This window comes from Choloepus didactylus, chromosome 2, assembly GCF_015220235.1.
Source record: "Choloepus didactylus isolate mChoDid1 chromosome 2, mChoDid1.pri, whole genome shotgun sequence".
In the NCBI taxonomy this organism is placed as follows: domain Eukaryota; kingdom Metazoa; phylum Chordata; class Mammalia; order Pilosa; family Megalonychidae; genus Choloepus; species Choloepus didactylus.
In genome coordinates, this window is record NC_051308.1 from 232,931,854 (window position 1) to 232,950,990 (window position 19,137).

A 19,137-nucleotide genomic window follows, 5' to 3' on the forward strand; every position below is an offset into this window, starting at 1 on the left:
GGCAGGTTTGCATTTGGGATGATTTCAAACCCCGGGTCTGACCCAAGAGCAGAAGTGCGGTTTGGGCAGAGGCCAGGGCTTGGGAAGTGGAGCCTGGCTCTTGGTCCCAGCTCTTCTCTGACTGCTGTGTGACCTTGGGCAGGTCACTTGCCCTCTCAGGGCCTCTATCCATCCCTTCACCTGTAACAGGGACACACTAACAAGGATGGGCTTTCAATAATCCCTGTTTCAGAGGGTGCTTGCAAGTCTCAGGGCACATGGGGAAAAGGGCCTTAGGACGCAACGCACCTCTGTTCCCGCACGCTTGCGGGACTCTTTACCTTTGTGGTCAAGCACCACGTCATCCTCACAGTCCAGGGTGGAAGACTTGGGATTGTCTCTGTCGCAGTTCACCAGCAGGATGGCGCCTTGGCCGCGAGGGCCCCAGGTCCAGGTCCTCTGTGGTCCCCAGCAGAGACAGGGCACGCTTAGGAACCAGCTCTGAGCCCCCGTCATCTCATCCGCCTCGAGCAGGTTACAGATCCTGCTTCCTTATCAGATCATTCTTTGATCCCAAGAGCATCAGATGCTAGCCTGCCTCAACTGTCATAAACACACTCACTGAAAATGCAATTCATTCATTTTTAAAAAGGAGCCTATGTCAGTAAAATCTATTTTAACACCTTTAAAAGATGTCAGCTCAACAAACCAAACTGAGCTAAATATTTATGCCAAGATTCTAATCTAAATAGTTACTATTATGTGAACTCTCAATTACTCATTCACTGAAAACTGGATACTATTCTTAGCAGCCAATTAATCCAAAGATTAAAGTGAGTTAAGCAGCCCGCCCTGAAGGGGACTCTAATAGCGATGACGCCTTCTGGTCGTGGGACAGCATTTGCTCCTGGGAGATGACTAGGTTTGGGGTGGGACATGAAGGGTGGATTCCACTCCCAAGGTTGTAATTTTTCCAGACTTTTCTTCCTTCTTTCCTGCTCTTCCTCTGAATTTTGTCTGGCCCCACAAAAGGATCTTAATCATTTTACAGATCACACAGCCTCCCCAAGTGCAAACACACATATCAGCATATGGGGCGGGCAGCTTTAGGGGTTCAGGGACACCCTGAAGTTTATCTATGGACCTGTGTTGAGACGACTTGCTGCACACGTGTCCCTTCTGCACCCCCACGGCACATTGCCTGTCCCCAGCTAACTCCTTCCCCCCTCTAGCCCTGCCATCTTTTCCTTTCTCTATTATCCACCTCATCTGGGCAGCACGGGGGCATCGGTGTCTTCTCTCCCTTCAGCCATTAAACCCGGGGCAGGAGATTTCGAATCAGAGACTGCCTACAAATCTCTCCGTGGAGTGACTCTGTGTTGAGTTTGCAGCCTGTAGGACAACACATCCTCTGAACCCAAAACTGGTGAAAACTTGGGCTTGTAAAAGGGATGGGAAATACATAAACTCAAATGTTAACGGTGGTTTACTTCTTTTTCTTGTTCTTCCTAAATTCTGTTTCTCTTTTACAGCCGAGACCTATTACTCTGGGATACACGGGGCCACCTGCCGTTCACCCCGTCACCACAAGGGGTCGCCCCAGGAGAACCCGGCTGAGCAAAAGCGGGCAGGTGGGGTGTGGGACCAGGTGGCTTACCTGGTCCTTCCAGGCGCCGGTGGGCTTCACCTTGCCAGTGCGGCTGATGTCCGCGTGCAGGGAGATTTCTGAAACCCCAGCGAATAAGAGGACAGGGTTGACAAGGGTTACCGGGGGCCGACGGACAGGTCCTTTCCCCAGGAGACTGTCCGCAACAAGTCTGGGGAGGCTCTCCCTCCTTTCAGAGTAGACACAGCTTCAAGGAACCCCCTGCCTCCCGTGTCCCCCAAGAGGTTTGGCTGCAATTCAGACAGCAGAGCTGGGGCTTCTCACCCACCTCCTGACTTGAGAAATACAATATTAAGATACGATTGAAACTCCCAGCACATCCCTCCCGGTTGTATTTCTTTGTGGTTCACTGACTGGGGAGGGAATATTTATGAGCTAACAGATGTATGAATGGCTAGAAATTGTCCTTTTTCTCTGCTCAGTCTAAATGACCCTCTAGAGTGTACTTTCTCCAGGACAGATCCTTGCAGGTGTGTGAGTCTGGGGGAGGGGTAGCACTCCAGGATCCTGGTTATCACTTACCAACCCCGGTGAGGTAGAGGAGAGCTGGGACCGGTGGGCCCTTGGGTCTGCAGTATGAAATCTGAACCTACAGGAGAGCGGCAGGTCACTAAGGACTCTTATTCATTCAGCAAACACTGACTGGACCCCTGCTATGTGGCAGCTTGGGGCTGGGCACAGGGGAGATGAGGATGGGCAAGACATGGTCCCAGCCTGAAAGGAGCCCCCCAGCTGGTGGGGGTGGAGGGATAGCAAAAACCCAAATGACTGTAATGCATAGAAGGGGGAGCTATGGGAGTACGGAAATGGAGTCACCCCCTTTGCCCGGGGTGGGGATGGGCGGTCGTCAGGCAGGGTTGCATGAAGGCCCACTCTGAGGTGGGTTTTGGAAGGTGAGTAGGAATTCAGTGCTGGAGACATGGTAGAAGAGACATTCGAGGGAGAGGATTGGCTACAAGCCACAGAAATAGATTCTGGCAAGCAGAAGGGGTCAAGGAAAGATCTGGAAGAAAGGCCAGAGCCTGAGCCCTGGGGGTACCTGGGGAGCAGGTGCTTTGGAAGGGTGGTAGCCTCTTCAGGGCAAGCACTGTTGAGATCAGGAAACATCACCCCCTTTGCCCCAAGTTCAAAATTGAGGGGAAACATGACTGATGGGGCCAACCTGGCCAGAGGAGGGTGGAGCATCTGGGTTAGCACTCCCAAAGCCACCGGAAGAGGAGTTCCTCCTGGGGAGTCCAGTGGAACCCACTGAGATGTGTGGGCCTGTCTTAGAGACAGCAGACATAGCCACCATTGGCTTTCTTCTGGACTATGGAATCAGCCTTCTCACTTCTTGCCTGCAAGCCACTTCCTAGATCCAATCTACTCACCAAAATGCAGCTACTCAATGCCAAACCCTTTATACTGGCTCTTTCTCTCCCCCACCTTCTTACCATACAGAACTTCCCCAGTTTCCCCAACATGTCCCCTTCTCTCCTCATCCAGAGTGTGCAAGCAGGCCACCTCCTCTACAAAGAGCTCTCATTCCTCTTTCCCTCTTTTATTCGGGTCACTGAGACTGTGCTGGTTTGAAACTGTTATGTACCCCAGGGAACACTATGTTCTTTAATGCAATCTTGTGGGGGCAAACTTATTATGGGTGGGACCTTTTGATTAGGTTGTTTCCATGGCGATTTGACTCACCCAACTGTGGGTGAGACTCTTTGATCAGATTATTTCCATGGAGGTGTGACCCGTGCCCATTCATTCAGGGTGGGTCTTGATTAGTTCACTGGAGTCCTTATGAGAGTTCATGGGCCGACACAGACCAGATGCTTGGAGATGCAGACAGAAAGACATTTGGAAATGTTAAGCTAAGAGATGAAGCCCACAGTTTGCCCTGGAAAAGCTAAGAGAGGACCCCCAGATGCTTAGAGAGAAACACCCTGGGAGAACAAGCAAGGATGCGCAGAGCTGAGAGAGAGAAGCTAAGAGAGACAGAAGCCCAGAGGCATTTTGGAGAAAGCCATTATGAAACCAGAACCCAGGAGCTAAGGACCAGCAGACGCCAGCCACATTTCTTCCCAGCTGACAGATGTGTTCCAGACAATATCAGCCTTTCCTCAGTGAAGGTATCCTCTTATTGATGCTTTAGTTTGGACACTTTAATGGCCTTAGAACAGTAAATTTGTAACCTGATAAATCCCCTTTATAAAAGCCAATGCATTTCTGGTATTTTGTGTAATGGCAGCATTAGCAAACCGGAACAGAGCCCTATTCTTGAGCTTGCCACTTCATCCAGGAAGTTTTCCCTGACCACCCCCTCTCTGACCCCCCTGGATGCCCCAGCTCTGTGTTCTTGCAGCAGGCAACAACTTCCTGCCCCCGCGGAGGAGGCTGCTTGGCCTGTCCTGCTGGGAGCAAGTGGCTGTTGGTCCAGATTTGTCTGAGGGAACCCCAGAAGGTCCTGCTGAGCCCATCTACCATCAAGAGGGGTGTAGTGGGGTTGAATGGTAGCCCCAAAAAAGGATATGGCCATGTCCTGATCTCTGGAACCTATGCATGTGATCTTGTTTGGGAAAAGGGTCCTTGCAGGTATAATTAAGTTAAGGCTCTTGAGACAAGGAGAGCATCCTGATTATCCAGGGAGCCCTAAGTCTAGTGACAAGTGTCCTGGTAAGAGTGAGGCAGAGGGAGACTTTGCAGAGAACAGGAGGCGTCAGTGTGACCAGGGAGGCAGAGATGGGAGGGTGTGGCCATGAGCCAAAGGATTCCAAGGAAGACAGGTAGCCCTGACAACACCTTGATTTGGGGCCTGTGGCTTACAATAACTGTGAGAGAATACATTTCTGTTAATCCACCAGTTTGTGATCACTTGTTACAGCAATCCCAGGAAACTAAGGCAGGCAGCGTGGACCGGAGTTCCCTGGAGCTGCTGTCTGCAGTCTTCACCACCACTGGTAATTGTTGTTTGTTTATCTGTGTGTCATCTTCTGTACCCACTCCTAGGCTGCAACCCCACGAAGGCTGTGACCTCATCTGTCTCATTGTCAATGTCTGTTTTACCCAGAACAACTGTGCTGGCATCTAGTAGGTGCTTAATAAACACTTGCTGGATAAATTAATTTAATCAAAACATTGGCTCTCATAAAGCCCTGGTATCCCAGTATGATTGTCCATGAGGATGCTGTGGCTGGAATGAGCCATCTGGAGCTTTTCCAGAGGGAAGGAGGCTTTGCCAGGGCTGGGGTTGTGGATCACGGCAGGACAGACAAAGAGTAGCTCCGGCCCTCCCTGCTGAGCTCCTCCCATATGTCCCACCCACACCTGCCACACTCACCTTCTGGTCACCTGTGCTATGACTGGCAGCTTTTGTGCTCACGGTCACCTTCAGCTCAGGGTCCAGGAGCCATTTGGAGGAACCTGTGGGGCTTTTCTTGACTGGAGGACTGCGGGTGACACACACGACCACCCCTGGGGAGGCAGTGATGCTGAAGGATGTGCAGTCCTCAGGGGCAGAGCTGTGGAAGAGACCGATGGGGAGACAAGGAGACCCAGTGAGGAATGGCCTGCCCCCCCGCCCCACTGTTCCCCAGCACCCAGCCTTTCCCAGCAGGTGGAAGCACAGGTGGCAGTCAGTGCTTTTCCTGACTGTGGGAGCAAGGACTGTGAGTCGTCAGTAGAAAATAAGATAGAGAAGCCCCTGATCTGTAGGGGTTTTCACTTGGACCATGAAAATAAGAGAGTTGTGCACATGAAAAATTCACACACGTGTGGATGTATACATAGAACTATGCACATACCAGAGGCTTGCACCCACACAAATGCACACACATACATACATACATACACATACAAAGAATCACATAACCCAGCATGGTGGCCACACACTCTGAAGGACCTTCCTCTTACTAAACAAATGGATCATGAGTAAATATTCTTTTTAAAGCATGGCTGAGCTCATGAGGAATAGGGGAACTCTCCAAGGACTCCCTTCTCTGCATGTACACATGCACACGTGCACACACGCACACACATACACATAGTGGTTAAACTAAAGAACACCAAAGATAAAGAGAAGATCTTAAAAGCATCCAGAAAGAAAAGTCAGATCACTTATAAAGAAATAACAATTAGATTGATACTTCTCTAGAGCAAGGATGAATCCAGAGGACAGTTGAATAATATCATCAAGGTGTTTTGGAAAAAGAACAAAACAAAACTATTAACCTAGGATTGTGCACCCAACAGAACTATCATTTAATAAACACAATTTCAGATGAACATAAACTGATATTTAAAAACCAACAGAATTTCACCAAAGCAACTTCTAAAGTCATACATTAGGAAGAAGGTATCTGATACAAGAAGCATGGCCTCAGATGCAAGACAGAATGGTGAACAAATAAAATGGTAAACATGTTGGAAAATCTAAACAAACATTGCCTATATACAAAAAAGAGTTTATAAAAATATCAAAATTGTGAGACTTAAATAGGGCAGAATGTAAGCGAGCAGGGGGTGATGAGAGTTTGATTCAAGAGGGAATTAAAATATTATTTAATTCTAGATTTTATAGAGTTAAAATTTTATGATTAAATTTTAAAGGTATTCACTAAAAGAATAGAAATGGAGTTCATATATTTCTACACAAAAGGAAAATTCAATAATAAAATCAAAACAAAACAAAAACTGCTTTCAAAAAAGCAAGGGAAGAGCAAAAGGCAATGTAGAAACAATTGGACAAATAAAAATAAAAAATGAAATAGCCAAAACAAATCCAAATATATAACGAATCAAAATAAATGTAAATGAATTAATGTTACCAATTAAAAGAGATTTGGGACTAGATAAAGAAACAAAATCCAGTTATATGGTATTCATGAGACTCACCTAAAATATAAGAATCCATAAAGGATGAAGGTATAAATGAAGATAAAGGACACATTAAACAAATATTAACCAACAGAGAGCTGGGGTGGGTATACTAGTATCAGACAAAATAACTTATAAAACAAAACTCATGTTATTAGCAATAGAGAGGATCACCACATAATGAAAGAAGGTTTAACTCATCTAGTAGTTATTCTAAAACTGTATGTACCTAATAACAGAGCCTCAGAATATATAAAACAAAACTGAGAATTTGACAAATCCACCCCCATATTGAAGATTTCAACTGTTCTTTCTCAATTAACAATAGATTAAACAGACAAAAAATTAATAAAGATGTAGAGGATTTGACTAACACAATTAGCCAACTTGAGTTAATGGACATATATAGAATTCTGCACTCCACAGCTAATAAACATGTATTTTCCCAAACAAAGAATACATGGGTCATTAAGAAAAAAATGGACCAGGCACTTGGCCATGAAGCAAGTTTCAACAAATGTTGAAAGATAGGTAAAATATAGAATATGTAGCATATTTCTTTGATCACAATGTAATCAAATTAGAACTCATTAACTTAAAATACATTTTTAAAACCCTATAATTTGGAAATTTAAAAAACAGACTTCTAAATTACTCACAAGTCAAAGAAAATTAATAGTGAAAATCAAATAATAATGCTTAGAACTGAGTGAATAATTAAAAGACTATATTTCAAAATTTGGGGGGAAATATAAAGTAGTAATTTGTGCCTTAAATTCTTATTTTTTTTATCAAAAAAGAAAACCTCAAAACCAAGAAAATAGAAAGTAACTTCCCAAAATAAAGGAAATAAAGATGGTAGGTATTATGAAATAGAAAACAAGTAAATCAACAAGGACAAAAGTCGGTTCCTGGAATAGACTTTGAATAAAACTGACAAACCTCTGGCAAGATTGATTAAGGAAAAAAGAAATTAGGGAATGTGAAAAGAAACATCACTACAGGTAAAGCAGATTTTTTTTGTAACTGATAAAATGTAAACAGAAAACCCATGGCAAACATCATATCTAACAGTGAAAGTTTGAAAAGCCTCTCTTTAAGATCAGGAGCATGAAAAAGATGTCCACTAACATCACATCGTGCATCTTGTCAATATCGTACAGGAAGTTCTAGCCACTGCAATAAGAGAAGAAAAAGAAACAAAAGTTAAAAGATTGAAAAGTAAGAAAAAAAATCCTACCAATATTCGCAGACAATCTGATTGTATGCAAAACCCCGAAGAATCTATAGACAAATTAAAAAGTAAGGTGGCTAAAGGTGGATAGGCAAAATCAATTGCATTTCTGTATACCAGCAATAAATAGGTAGAAAACATAATTTTTAAAAAATAGGTAAAATTTGCAATAGGTAAAAATACTGTATAGTACCTAGGATAAGTCCAACAAAAGGTTTATATGGTTTGTATGGAATAAACAATCAAACCTTATTGAAAGCCATTAAAGAAGACCCAAATGAAAGAAATACCAGGTATGAGTTTAGGAAGTCTCACTACATAAATGTATTAACTCTATCCAAATGGATTTATACATTCAATGGAATTGCAGAGTTTTTCATGGAACTAGACAAGGTGAAGCCTACAGCATGTGGCCAGCTGGTTAGCTTTTGCAACATAGTATCAATCTTGATTTTCACAATCACCCTGTGGATGGAGGGTTGTTATTCCTATTTTACAGATGAGGAGGTTGAGGCTCAGAGGACAAGTTGACTTGTTCAGGTCACATGACTGATAATGGCGGGTTATGTCTGCTTGCAGCCCAGCCTGATGTCATTTCCACTACACCGCCGCTTTCTTTCTCTGCCTTTACCCCTCCTATGAGCCAGCGGTTCTCAAAGCACGGTCCTCGGGGCACATCATCTGGGAATTTGTCAGAATTGCAGATTCTTGGGCTGCACCCAGACGTACCGTATTGGAGACTCTGGTTTTGGCACCCAGCCATCTGCGTTTTATTTATTTTTTTGGTAATTAAAACTACCCGAGCAGCAAATTTTATTGATATTGCATTATAAATGGTCTAAATTTAACACTTGGTCTTTACAGAAAGCCAATATTTGAACAATCAACTCTAAAAATGTTTCAAAATACAAAGGAAACTTTCCATAACTCAAAATGTATTTTATAAGATAAAAGGTTTTAACTTCCAAACTGTTATTTATATCAAAATACTTTCACAAAGCTATAGTATAATGACTGTTAAAACACAGGACTTTGTTCTGCTTGCTCAGTAAAGACTAGAGCTAGCACTCCTAGTTTTCTTTGGAATGGCCTTAATTCTGAAAACATTTAAACTCCAATTCATAAACATGAATGACAAGAAATCCTTTATTTTTGATAGTCACACCCAATATAAATAAATGAAAATTAATCCTTATCCTTTCGTTAACGGGCTCAGGGAAAGAGACAAAGCTATTGTTCAGCCAAAATGTAATGAATCCAAAAACACAATAAATCTACTTTAAAGGTATCAATTCATATAACACAAGGTAAACCCAACATATTTTGGGGTTTCTTTTTTGTTCTTTTGGTTTATTTGTACTGACAGTAAACCAAGAACAGCACCAAGAACTTCATTACAGAATCACTTTAACAATTTACTTATATAGTGTGGCAGTCTATGTTTCAACCTCTCTCCAGGTGATTCTGATGCACACTTAAGCTGAAGACGATGCCTACTGCAGGTTTGTTGAATTGCCCTGCATTTGACTGGAGTCTGAGGGAACCAGGAAGTGATGCACAGGGCAGAAGAGAAACCATTAAGCCGATAGTATGCAGTGTTATTGCTGTTTTCTTATGGGAAAAGCCACAGAGGTCACTGGGCCAGAAAAGAGGAACACCCAAGTTTCTTTCATGAGGGAAGATGGTGGTAAGTCTGGAAGGTGGTAGGACAGGGAGCAGAAGCAGAGGATTGGAGTGTCCAGGTCAACGGTAGTTGGGATTCGATCCAGTGGACAATGGGGAGCCATCATAGGTTCTAGAGGGAGGGAGTGGCACGCTCACAATGATGTCAGCCGCAGAGGAGGCTGAGAGCTGTGTGGAAGAAACTTAGACCCGGGAGAGACCGGAGCGGAGGAGACTGCCTCGAAAGTCCCTCAAATAATCCCAGACTGGCTGAGCAAGTCCCAAGAGGAGGTGAGAAAAGGGGAAGCCAGGGTCCTGATTAGAGAGACTGCAGTGATGGATGGGCAGAAAACAGGCAGACCCAGGTTCAAATCTTGTTCCCACTACTTAGAACTCAGCAACTCTTGGCGAGAAAGCAGGGATTCCTATAATAGACATGGTGATAAGTGATCAAAATGATCATCACAACAGCTGCCAGTCATTATTTACATGGGCCAGGCACCTCATTAACCACTTCATGTGTATTTTTAGACATGTCTCGTGAACTCTGTGAAGTGGTACTTTTATTGCTCTCCTTTGTCCAAGGAAGAAACCAAGGCTGGAGAGAATGAGCCCACTGCTACTTGCTGAGGGTACTTTGTGCCTGGCCCTTTACACAGCAACACTGCGAGGCAGACCCCTTCCACATTTTACAGACGAGGAAACCGAGGCTCCAGGGTGCAGACCTGCCCATGGCCTCACGGTCCCACAGCACAGCAGTGGTGCAGCGGGGATCCCAGCCATCGCCCCGGCTTCTGCCACAACCCCCCACTGAGTCGCACCCAGAGCTGGGATCCCGGGAATCAGGGCATGGGGCACCACGGAGCAGCAGGGAAATACAAAAGGCCGGCGCGTCACAGGGTCAGGAAGGGGAAGGCAGGAGGCTGGGTGTGTCCAGTGGGCCTCCAGGTGGAGGCAGCCCGTGGGCGGGCAGAGCTGCATGTCAGGGACTCGCCAGGTCCAGGTGACAGGTGCAGCCCCGCAGGGCTATGAGGTCACTGGAGGAGGGAGCGGAGCCTGGGGGAGAATTGGGGGTGCTGCTGCCGGTTGGGGGGGCGGGGCTCTGAATGAGAAAACCAGCTGCACCCTGACCTCATTCTACAAGCCGGGATTTTCTCACCTGGAAAGGAAAGGAAGCATCCCTCTTCCACAAGGTCACAAGGGCAGGAGTAGGAAAAGTGTGTGGCCCACAGCAGGGATTGATTTCTGGAAAGTTTTTCACCCCCTCCCCTCACCCCCCTTGTTGAATTCACACCACGCTCTGAACCAAGCAGGCAGAGGAGGGTCCTTCCTGAGGGACTGTGGCCATAGCACCAGCCGCGCGTCCCAGTGGCCTGCGACGTGGGAGGGCCCCTGCCTCAGGCCAGGGCTAGGAACAGCTGGTGTCAGGATGTCACATGTTTTGGGTACGTTCCCATTCTCGCCCTCACCCTCTCTCTCTCCTCGTTCCTTCCCTCCTGTCCCTGTTGCAAAAAAGTTTCAAGGTAACAGGGTACCTGGTGCAAAGACGCTAAGGCCCTTTCCCTGTCCTCGACTTTCATTCATTCACTCAACAAACACTTGAGAGCACCTACTATGTGCCAGCCCAGGCCCTCCCATAAGACATAGTCTTTTACCCACGCACTCAGTCAGCCCCTCTAGGTGTCAGGCCCCGTGCTGGGGACACAAAGCAGAAGGGACAAGCTTCATGGTCAGAGGAGATCCTGGCTGGGAGGAGGGCGGCTGCTTCAGCCAGGAGATCTGGGGTCCCCTTGTGGGCTCCCCAAGTCCTCTTTGGCGAGAACACTGTTCTACATCTGCTAAACTCAAACCACCAGTGTCCCGGAGTTCACCTGCTCCCAGCCTGGGCCTCATGCCCGTGGGGACCGGGGAGCCGGGCGGCTGGTTGTCATCCCCGGTGGGTTCTCGCCCCTCCTTGGCTGCTCTGTGCTGACCCGGGTCTCGGCGCCTTGACTCCCTGGACCTGGGAGGTCCCCAGGGTCAAGGCGGACAGGGCCAGAGAACAGTGCCTCCCACTGCGCTGGGCACGAAGGTCCTGCCCTGCCAGCAGGGCCTCGGCACGGGCTTGGGCTTTGTGCTCAGGTGTCCCCAGCCAATTAGAGTGGCTCGTCTGCCCTCACCTGCAGACCAGCTGGCTCCATGGTCCAGCTGCCAACGGGGAACCTCTTCCAGGCCGTCCCGGAGCACCGGGCAGCTCAGAGGAGTGGAGGGGGTGGCGACCTGAGCTGTGCGCCTTGGCCTGGCCCCTGACCCTCCTGGGGCCTCTCTTGCTCCCTCTGTAAAAGGGAAATAATCTTCGCATGCTTCATAGGCTACTGTGGGGTTTGGAGGGTCCAGCATGTGGTGGCTTCTCAGTATTTGGTGGCCAGATATGACAACAGCAAATAAAAGGAAACTTGGCCACCAGTGGAGGAGAGTTCTGGGCGAGGCAGGCCTCGGCAGAACCAGGCACCTTCCTGGGCTGTCTCCGTTTATTTTACACCTACTTGGCCAAACCGAAACTTCAAAAGGCCTTTGTTTCCTGGCCAAAGCCTGGAGGCTCATTCTCTGGGCCCGTGTGCAGCTGCTTTAGTGCCAAGCTGCGGTGATAGGCAGGCCCAGCTGCCAGGCACTGGTGGGAGGAGACCTGGGGCTGGGGCAGGAGAGGGACACCCCATGTGCTCAGTAGAACAGGAAAATGAACAAGGGGGTCAAAGAACAATGGGAAGGCCATGGCTTGGGGCCCAGGGACATGCAACATCTGGACTGTTGTGTCAAGCCCGCCTCAGCTCCCTTGAACCCAGTGGCTTCCTCACAAGGGGCAGAGAGAAGGACACAAATGGTGGGGTCTGTACCATCTGGAGGCCTCACAGCCACCCTCTCTGCCCTATGGGGAGCTGAGGCCAAGAGAGGTGACACTCAGCTGGGGCTTGACTCTCTGACTTGCGTCCTTTCCTTGGGTTGTTTCCCACACACTTTTCTGATCCTAAGCAAGGAACTTTTATGGATGTGGGGGTTTCTCTGTGCGTGTGCGTGTCTGTCTATGCACGGGCTCCCATGCATGTTGTTATTTTGAGACAATCCAGAGCTTTATCTACTTGAACCTCTGATACCCTCTGTAGAGTCAGCACCAAGAAATTGAGCCCCAGACAAGTGACATCATTCCTTCAACTCCTGCCCCAGAATCTCCTTACAGATGACCCTCGGTTGGACAGCACTTAGTGCCTGCAGCACTGTCGGGTTACACAGCTTCATGCAATCCTCACAGGAAAGGGGGCCACTCTGCCGGACCCTTGGCGTGTGTTATATAATTTATTCCCTGCCACAGCCCAGAGGGGTGGGCATCAGTGCTCCCATTTTACAGATGGGGAAACCGAGGCTCAGAAACTTGCCCATGCTCCTTGCCATGAAGTGGTCTTCTGCTGAGAAGGAGACTGGGAGGGAGAGGAGAAGCCCCTCGATGGCAGCTTCAGAGCATCCCGTCCTCTGTGGTTGGTGCCTCCTGGGCCTCCTGAGCTCTTCAGAAGCTGCATGAGTTTAGCCACCCAGGGAGCAGTGCCCAGCAGGGCCCCCCGGCAGCTCAGACGCAGTGCACACTGGGGAAGAAGGAAGGGGTTGGGGCCAGATGCTCCCAGGTTCAAATGTCTGAAGTTGTGTGACTTTGGACAGGCTTCCCTCTAATTCTCAGTAGACACATCCTAAAATGGGAGTGCCAACAGTGTTTCCCTCAGGGTTTCTGTGAGGATTAGAAATCACCAACAAAAGGGCCTGGCTCGTGGAAGCTGGGATCGCGAGGCCTCCCTGACCCCAGCCACGAGCATCTCGGAAAGTCCTTGACCTTGTATCAGGTCAGCGGAATTTTGTTTGAATGTTATCAATGTATTTCCCCACTGCAGAGAAAGCACTTTCCAAACTGAGAATTAAGATCCCCAGCAGAGCCTATGAGAGGAGTCTTGGATTGGGAGCCCACCTCCCTGAGGTCTGTTCTTACCTCGGTGACCTTTTTCTTTTAACCCCCAGGGTGTCTGAGCCCAGTGGCAGAGGGCACAGCCTGAGCAAAGATTTAGAGGCAAATGTGCAAGGGGTGTCGAGGAAGTAGCGCTGGTGAAAAAGGAGGGCCAGATGGTTAGGTTAGTTAAGAAGGGACAGGATGGGCTAGTCCAGGGACCAAGGGGGACAGGGGACATCCTGGAGCCAGGCTGCCTTCTCTACTTACGAGCTGTGTGACTTCAGGTGAGTTACTTGACCTCTCAGAGCCCCAGCTCCTCCCTCTATAAAATAGGAATAACAGATCACCTACCACATAAGGCTGTTTGAATGAGTTGTATGTAGGAAGTGTGATGTAAATATTAGCCATTATTACATGAGACCTTCAGGGGACAAGATTGACAGGGCTCAGCGACTGATGGAGAGGAGGAGAGAAGGATTTTGAAGCACCTGTGAACTGTGGGGTTCTCATCCTTCCTAGGGAGAAGGGGGCAGTGCCTACCTCTTGGCCCAGCCCTGGTCAGCTCCCCACCCCCTCTCTGGGGCCAGAAGAAGCACTTGTGACCTCAGCCCACCACTCCTCAGTGCTGCCCAGCCCTGCACTGGCGGAGAGGGCTAGCCTGGGCACCTGCCAGGAGCCCGAGCTAGCTCTGGCCCCTTTCATTCCTCTGCACCCAACATCAAACAGCTCATTCTTGGAGGAGTTTGGCGCCTTGGAATGATGTCAGGCTTTCTCTTTTTCCTTTATTCCCCAAACCTCTCATTACCCCACCTCTCCTCCCGGGCCCTGGGAGGCCATGCAGAAATTTACTGCTCTTCTCCCACTGCTGGGGAGCAGGCAGTGATTGGCACTTTCAAGGTCATTCTAGAACCACAGCTGCTCAGCCTGGGGGTGAGGAAGCCAGGGGCTGCCACAACTATTACTGACAACCATAACAATGGCAACCATGTATGCTCCCTAAGAGCATCCCTGGACCATTTTTTTCACTGCAGAGCTGGGCACATGGTTTGGTACATAGCAGGTACTCAATTAGTATTTGTTCAATGAATGAATGAATGATACCCAGCACTGTGCTAAGTACTTGACAAATATTTTCATGTTTTTTCACATTTAAGCCCTACAACCACCCTATGAAGTAGGTATTATCATCCCATTTCACAGATGAGGAAACTGAGGCTCAGCTGCCCAAAGCCACCCTGCTAGCCAACAGCAGGGCCAGGTCTCCCCCTGGGTCAGCCCCACGCCAGAGCCCATCTCATCACCCTCCCACCATTGCACACACACTGAGGGCTGCTTGGTACTGGAGGCCCAGGTGCTAGCCTTGCTTCCAGGGCACACTTGCTGTGTTATCTTAGGCAAGTCACAGAATCTTCTGAATGGACATTGCCTTGATGGTGAGAGTTCGCCTTGTAATAATTCTTTGTGGTGAGGCCCTGGGGAGCCCCCAGTTGTATATGGGAAAGAACCTACTCCCGTGAGCCTGGGTGCCTCCCAAGGCCGCTTGGGTCTTGTCTCTCCCAGCTTCTCCCGGGGCACCCTCTGCAGAGGCTGGAGCCTGAGCCAACTGCACGTTCCTGTGTCAGCAGAACAGGCTCGTCCAGCATCACCAGTAGTGCCCCCCACCGGGCCCCCAAGAAGGCCTCTCTCACCTGAAGACATCGAGCTGAGTCTTGGTGCCCAGCACACACACGGCATGGGTGGGCTGCTCCAGGGCCACTCGAATCACCGCCCCCTGGGCCATCGTCCAGGAGCTCACCCCTCCAGTTGCAGGAGGCCCCTGGTCTGCTTCCTTTATACAGCCTAGCAGAGGCCATGAGTCAGCACCTGTGGTTTGCAGTCCAGCAGCTCAGCCCCTCCCCTCCGTGGGTGCGCACAGCCCCTCCTCTGCCCCAGAGCTGCCCCTCGGACCCCACAGGTGTCAAAACCAGAGTCGGACAGGCTAGCCCAGTCAGTCTCCTGGGAAGGCCCAAGGGCTCGGGGGGCCTTGGAAGGGGTGGTACAGGTCCAGCTTCTCATGCCCTGGCCTTTCCCTCCCTGGAAGCCTCCTGGGTCCACTCCAACATCACCTAAGTATGCCCAACCGGAGAAAGCAAGAAAAGCTGGGGCCTGGGAGATTCTAGGCGAGAGGGCACAGCCTGGGCTGCACATTCAAAGACAAACCAGGCTTGGGACAGGCCTCCCAGGCCAGGTTGCCCATATGACAGCTGACCCTCTTGCAATGTTTTCTGAGGCCAGGCACCTTTCTCCCCCTTTGCATGGATTAGCTCATCTTGACAAGCCCAGGAAGTAGACACCCTTATTATCTCCTCATTTCATCCTCCCAGCAACTCTGAGGTTAGTGTCATTATCATTCCCATTTTACAGAGGGAGAAGCTGAGGCTCAGATAGGTTGCATGGCTAAAAAGCAGTGGAGCCAGGATTTGAACAAAGGCATCCAGCTCTAGTGTGTGAGATTTATTAGCTGTCCGTCCGTGTGACTCGTGCTTTTCAGACTTCATCATGTCTACTACTCACAACAACACAATGCATGTGTGTGCATGTTGTTGCTACCCATTCTACAGAAGGGAAAGTCAAGGCTCAGAGAAGAAACGTGACTTGTCCAAGGCCTCATAGCCATTGCGGGGCAGAGCTGGCAGTGGAAGGCGAGCCTCCTGGCCTGGAAGCCGGTGTCCTCTAAACACAGTGGGATGGCTGCCTCTTGCCATCTGGATGTCAGACTGGACAGTGCAGGGCTGGGCCACAGCTGCCACAGGGACGCTTGGCCACAGAGCTGTGGCTGCACCTGGGCCATTGGTGTGGGCTCTGCCTGCTGAGGGAGACATGGGGGAGGTGGGCTGGACAGGGTCCAACAGGAAGCACCCGAGGGACCAGGCAGGGCAATCTGGAAGGAGCACCTAGCCTTCTGGGAATTAGGGATTTCGTGTGTGTTTGTTTGTTTGCTTTGGCTTCTAAGCAAAGAATTTGCCTCGTTCATTAAGAGCAAGTCTTTGGGTTAGGCAGGCCTGAGTCAAGTCCTGCTTCACGTCACTGTCCCCATGGAGTGGGTCCTATTGTGGTGCCACTTTATAGATGAGGCCACGAAGGCTCACAGAGGCTAAATAATTCTCCCAAGGTCCCACAACCCATAAGTCAGGATCCAGGATCCTACCCCTCCTCTCAGCTCAAAGCCCATTGTCTTCACCAGTAGATACTGCAGCCGACTGGACGCTCAGATGTGTCTACTTGGCTACTTGTCTCAATTAACCCAACTTCTTGGCTGGTTGTATGATTAGAACTAGTATGAGCTCCTCATGGAAGATGGTAGGAGAGAACCACCAATTGTCCGAGTTGGGAGGGTCCTCAGAGAACCCCAAATCCAGTCCTCATTCTTTATGGATGAGGGCTGTGATGAGAAGGGCTTTGATGTTTTCACTGTCACAGCAAGTCAGCTTTTCTGGGCAATTTTTCACCATTCCCAATGGCGATCTGAGGTTTAAATTTATTGTGAATAAGCCACAACAAGGACACGCCAAAAGCAATTTAGTTAATTCAACATATACATATGGAGTGCCAACTATTTGCCAGGCAGTGTTCCAGGCTCTGGAGATAGGCAGTGAACAAAACAGGCAAAGATTCCTGCCTCCATGGAGCTTATTTTCTAATGGAAAGAGACAACCAATAAACAATAAATACAATAAGTGAATTATGTCATATGTTGGGGAGTCACTGCCATGGAAAAACGAAGAATAGAGCAGAGTAAGGGCCATCTGGAGCGCAAGGGATAAGGGGCAGTTTGCAATTTTAAATAGGGTGCTCAGGATAGGTGACATTTGAACAAAAATTTGCAGGAGGTGCAATGTGGATATTTGGGGGAAGAATGTCCCAGGAGAGGGAATAGCCCGTGCAACCGGTGCAGAGACCCTGAGGAAGATACAGACACACCTGGCAGAAGAGCAAGGAGGCTTGTGTCTGGAGTGGAGGGAGGGAGGAAGGGGAGCAAAGAGGAGGTGGGGGTGGGGTGCAGACAGCCGACCACTGTAAGGACTTCAGCTTTCACTCCAAGTGACATGGGGAGCCATGGGGGAGCTCTGAGCAGAGGAGGAACAAAACCTGGTTCATCTGAACATGACCACTTTGGCTGCTGAGAACCTGGCCTGCCTGTTACCCTCATAGAACATGTTAACCCTTTCAAATCCAGAAGGGGGCCTTGGGGTTGGGAAACCAACACCCCCGCATGTGCGTGGGCAACTGGCTCAGAATCCAGGCCAGAAACCCCGGAGGAAGGGGCCCTCTTCCTGCTGAAAGGCTGAATCACCTGCCTGGCCCCTTGCCAGGAGGAAGTGAAGGTCTTCCGAGGGTTGCCCAGTGGCCTCTGGATGTCTGGGGCCAGGTCACTGAGCACCTGGGCTGATGTCCCCTCCCTGCTGCCGGTCATTGTGATATCCTCATTCTGGGAAAAGCAGCCGTGTCACGGAACCTGCCCAGGGCCTCTGAAACCCAGCATGGTGCAAAGCTGTATTTGGAGTCAACGGCCCGGCCACTCCTTCAGCCCATTCATTCATATTACAGTTACGATCCATTTATTATCTGTTCATTCAACAGGTATTCATTGAATGCCGGCTTAGTGCCTGACATTCTCTAAGGGGCTAATTTAGTCTTCACGTAACATAGATTTACAAGGAAGCAGTGGTTAATAGTGTCCACCATCTACAAAGCAATGCCTCTGGGCCACACCCATTTTATTTATATTTCTCACCATGAGGCAGGAGTGACAGTCTCATTTCTATAGAGGAGGAAAGCACCGTGCTCAATGTCACGTGGCTCCCAAGTGGGTTTTCAAACCTGCCTTCATCTACACCAAGCACACGCTCTGCTTCTGGTGCAGCCCTTACCTGCCTCATGCTCCCGCCATGCACCGGCTCTACTCCTCCCAGCCACCCTAACGTCTGAGCTCTATACTCTCCCCGATTTTCAGGTGAGGAAACCGAGCCTCAGAGGGGCTAGGTAACTTGCACAAGGTTACGCAGACAGCAAGTGCTGATGCTCGGGTTTAACTTTACATGGCCTGACTCCTGAGCCTGTTGCATCCTTGTCCGGCTCTGCCTGTCACGTGGCCGCCCTCAGGCCGGGTCTTTCTGCCCATGAGCTCCGAAGTCCCTCCCAGCACAAAGACCCCCAGTGTGCCTCTGCCTCTCCGACTCCATAACTTCAAGCAGAAACTTGGGAGCATGTGGGGATCATCCAGATTGGCTGAAGCTTGCAAATCTCTCCATCCTAATTAGGCCTTTGTCCAGGGGACCCCGCCTGCTGGGCCCTGCACCCAGCACCTCTCTCTGCTTCTTTCACAGACGACTTCCAGGTGATTCGTGGGCACATGGAGGCAAGGTCATGATTCCAACACGTGCTAGGCCCCACCCTGGACCAGTTCACCCACTAGTGAGAACCTCGTGACAGCTGACGGAGGGAGGCCTTGGCTGCCACTGACAGGTGGGCAGCAGCTCAGGGGCCGAGACGGGAGATGGAGCGTGGGTCTGTCTGTGCCAAATCGTGTGACCTTCCACCATGCCAGCTTGGAGAAAAGGAAGGGGAGCCAGCCAGGCTGAAGGTCCAAGCCCCTGCGTTTCATTCAGGGTCCTTAACCCTAGGTAACCACATTCCTTCTACCAGCAACCCCGGACCATGGTAGGAGAATGTCAGTACATGAAAGCAGGGACTTTGTCCACTGCTGAACCCCAGGGGCTAGGACAGTGCACACAA

At 49.4% G+C, this 19,137-nt stretch overlaps 1 protein-coding gene across 3 annotated transcripts in view; it reads right to left on the bottom strand.

Annotated features, from left to right (window-relative positions):
- Positions 1–19,137, bottom strand: part of PADI4 (peptidyl arginine deiminase 4) — a 51,546-nt gene that overhangs the window by 15,789 nt on the left and 16,620 nt on the right. Inside the window, exons 1-6 of one of the 3 annotated variants that reach the window (XM_037828379.1) lie at positions 15,051–15,182; positions 7,631–7,675; positions 4,965–5,145; positions 2,168–2,234; positions 1,637–1,704; positions 321–438 (exon numbers count right to left, since the gene is read on the bottom strand). In XM_037828379.1, coding sequence (XP_037684307.1) covers positions 321–438; positions 1,637–1,704; positions 2,168–2,234; positions 4,965–5,145; positions 7,631–7,644 — 448 coding nt within the window. In that variant the 5' untranslated portion in view covers positions 7,645–7,675; positions 15,051–15,182. Of the gene's footprint in view, positions 1–320; positions 439–1,636; positions 1,705–2,167; positions 2,235–4,964; positions 5,146–7,630; positions 7,676–15,050; positions 15,183–19,137 lie in introns of those variants that run through there. The other 2 variants (XM_037828380.1, XM_037828378.1) reach the window with 2 other exon arrangements.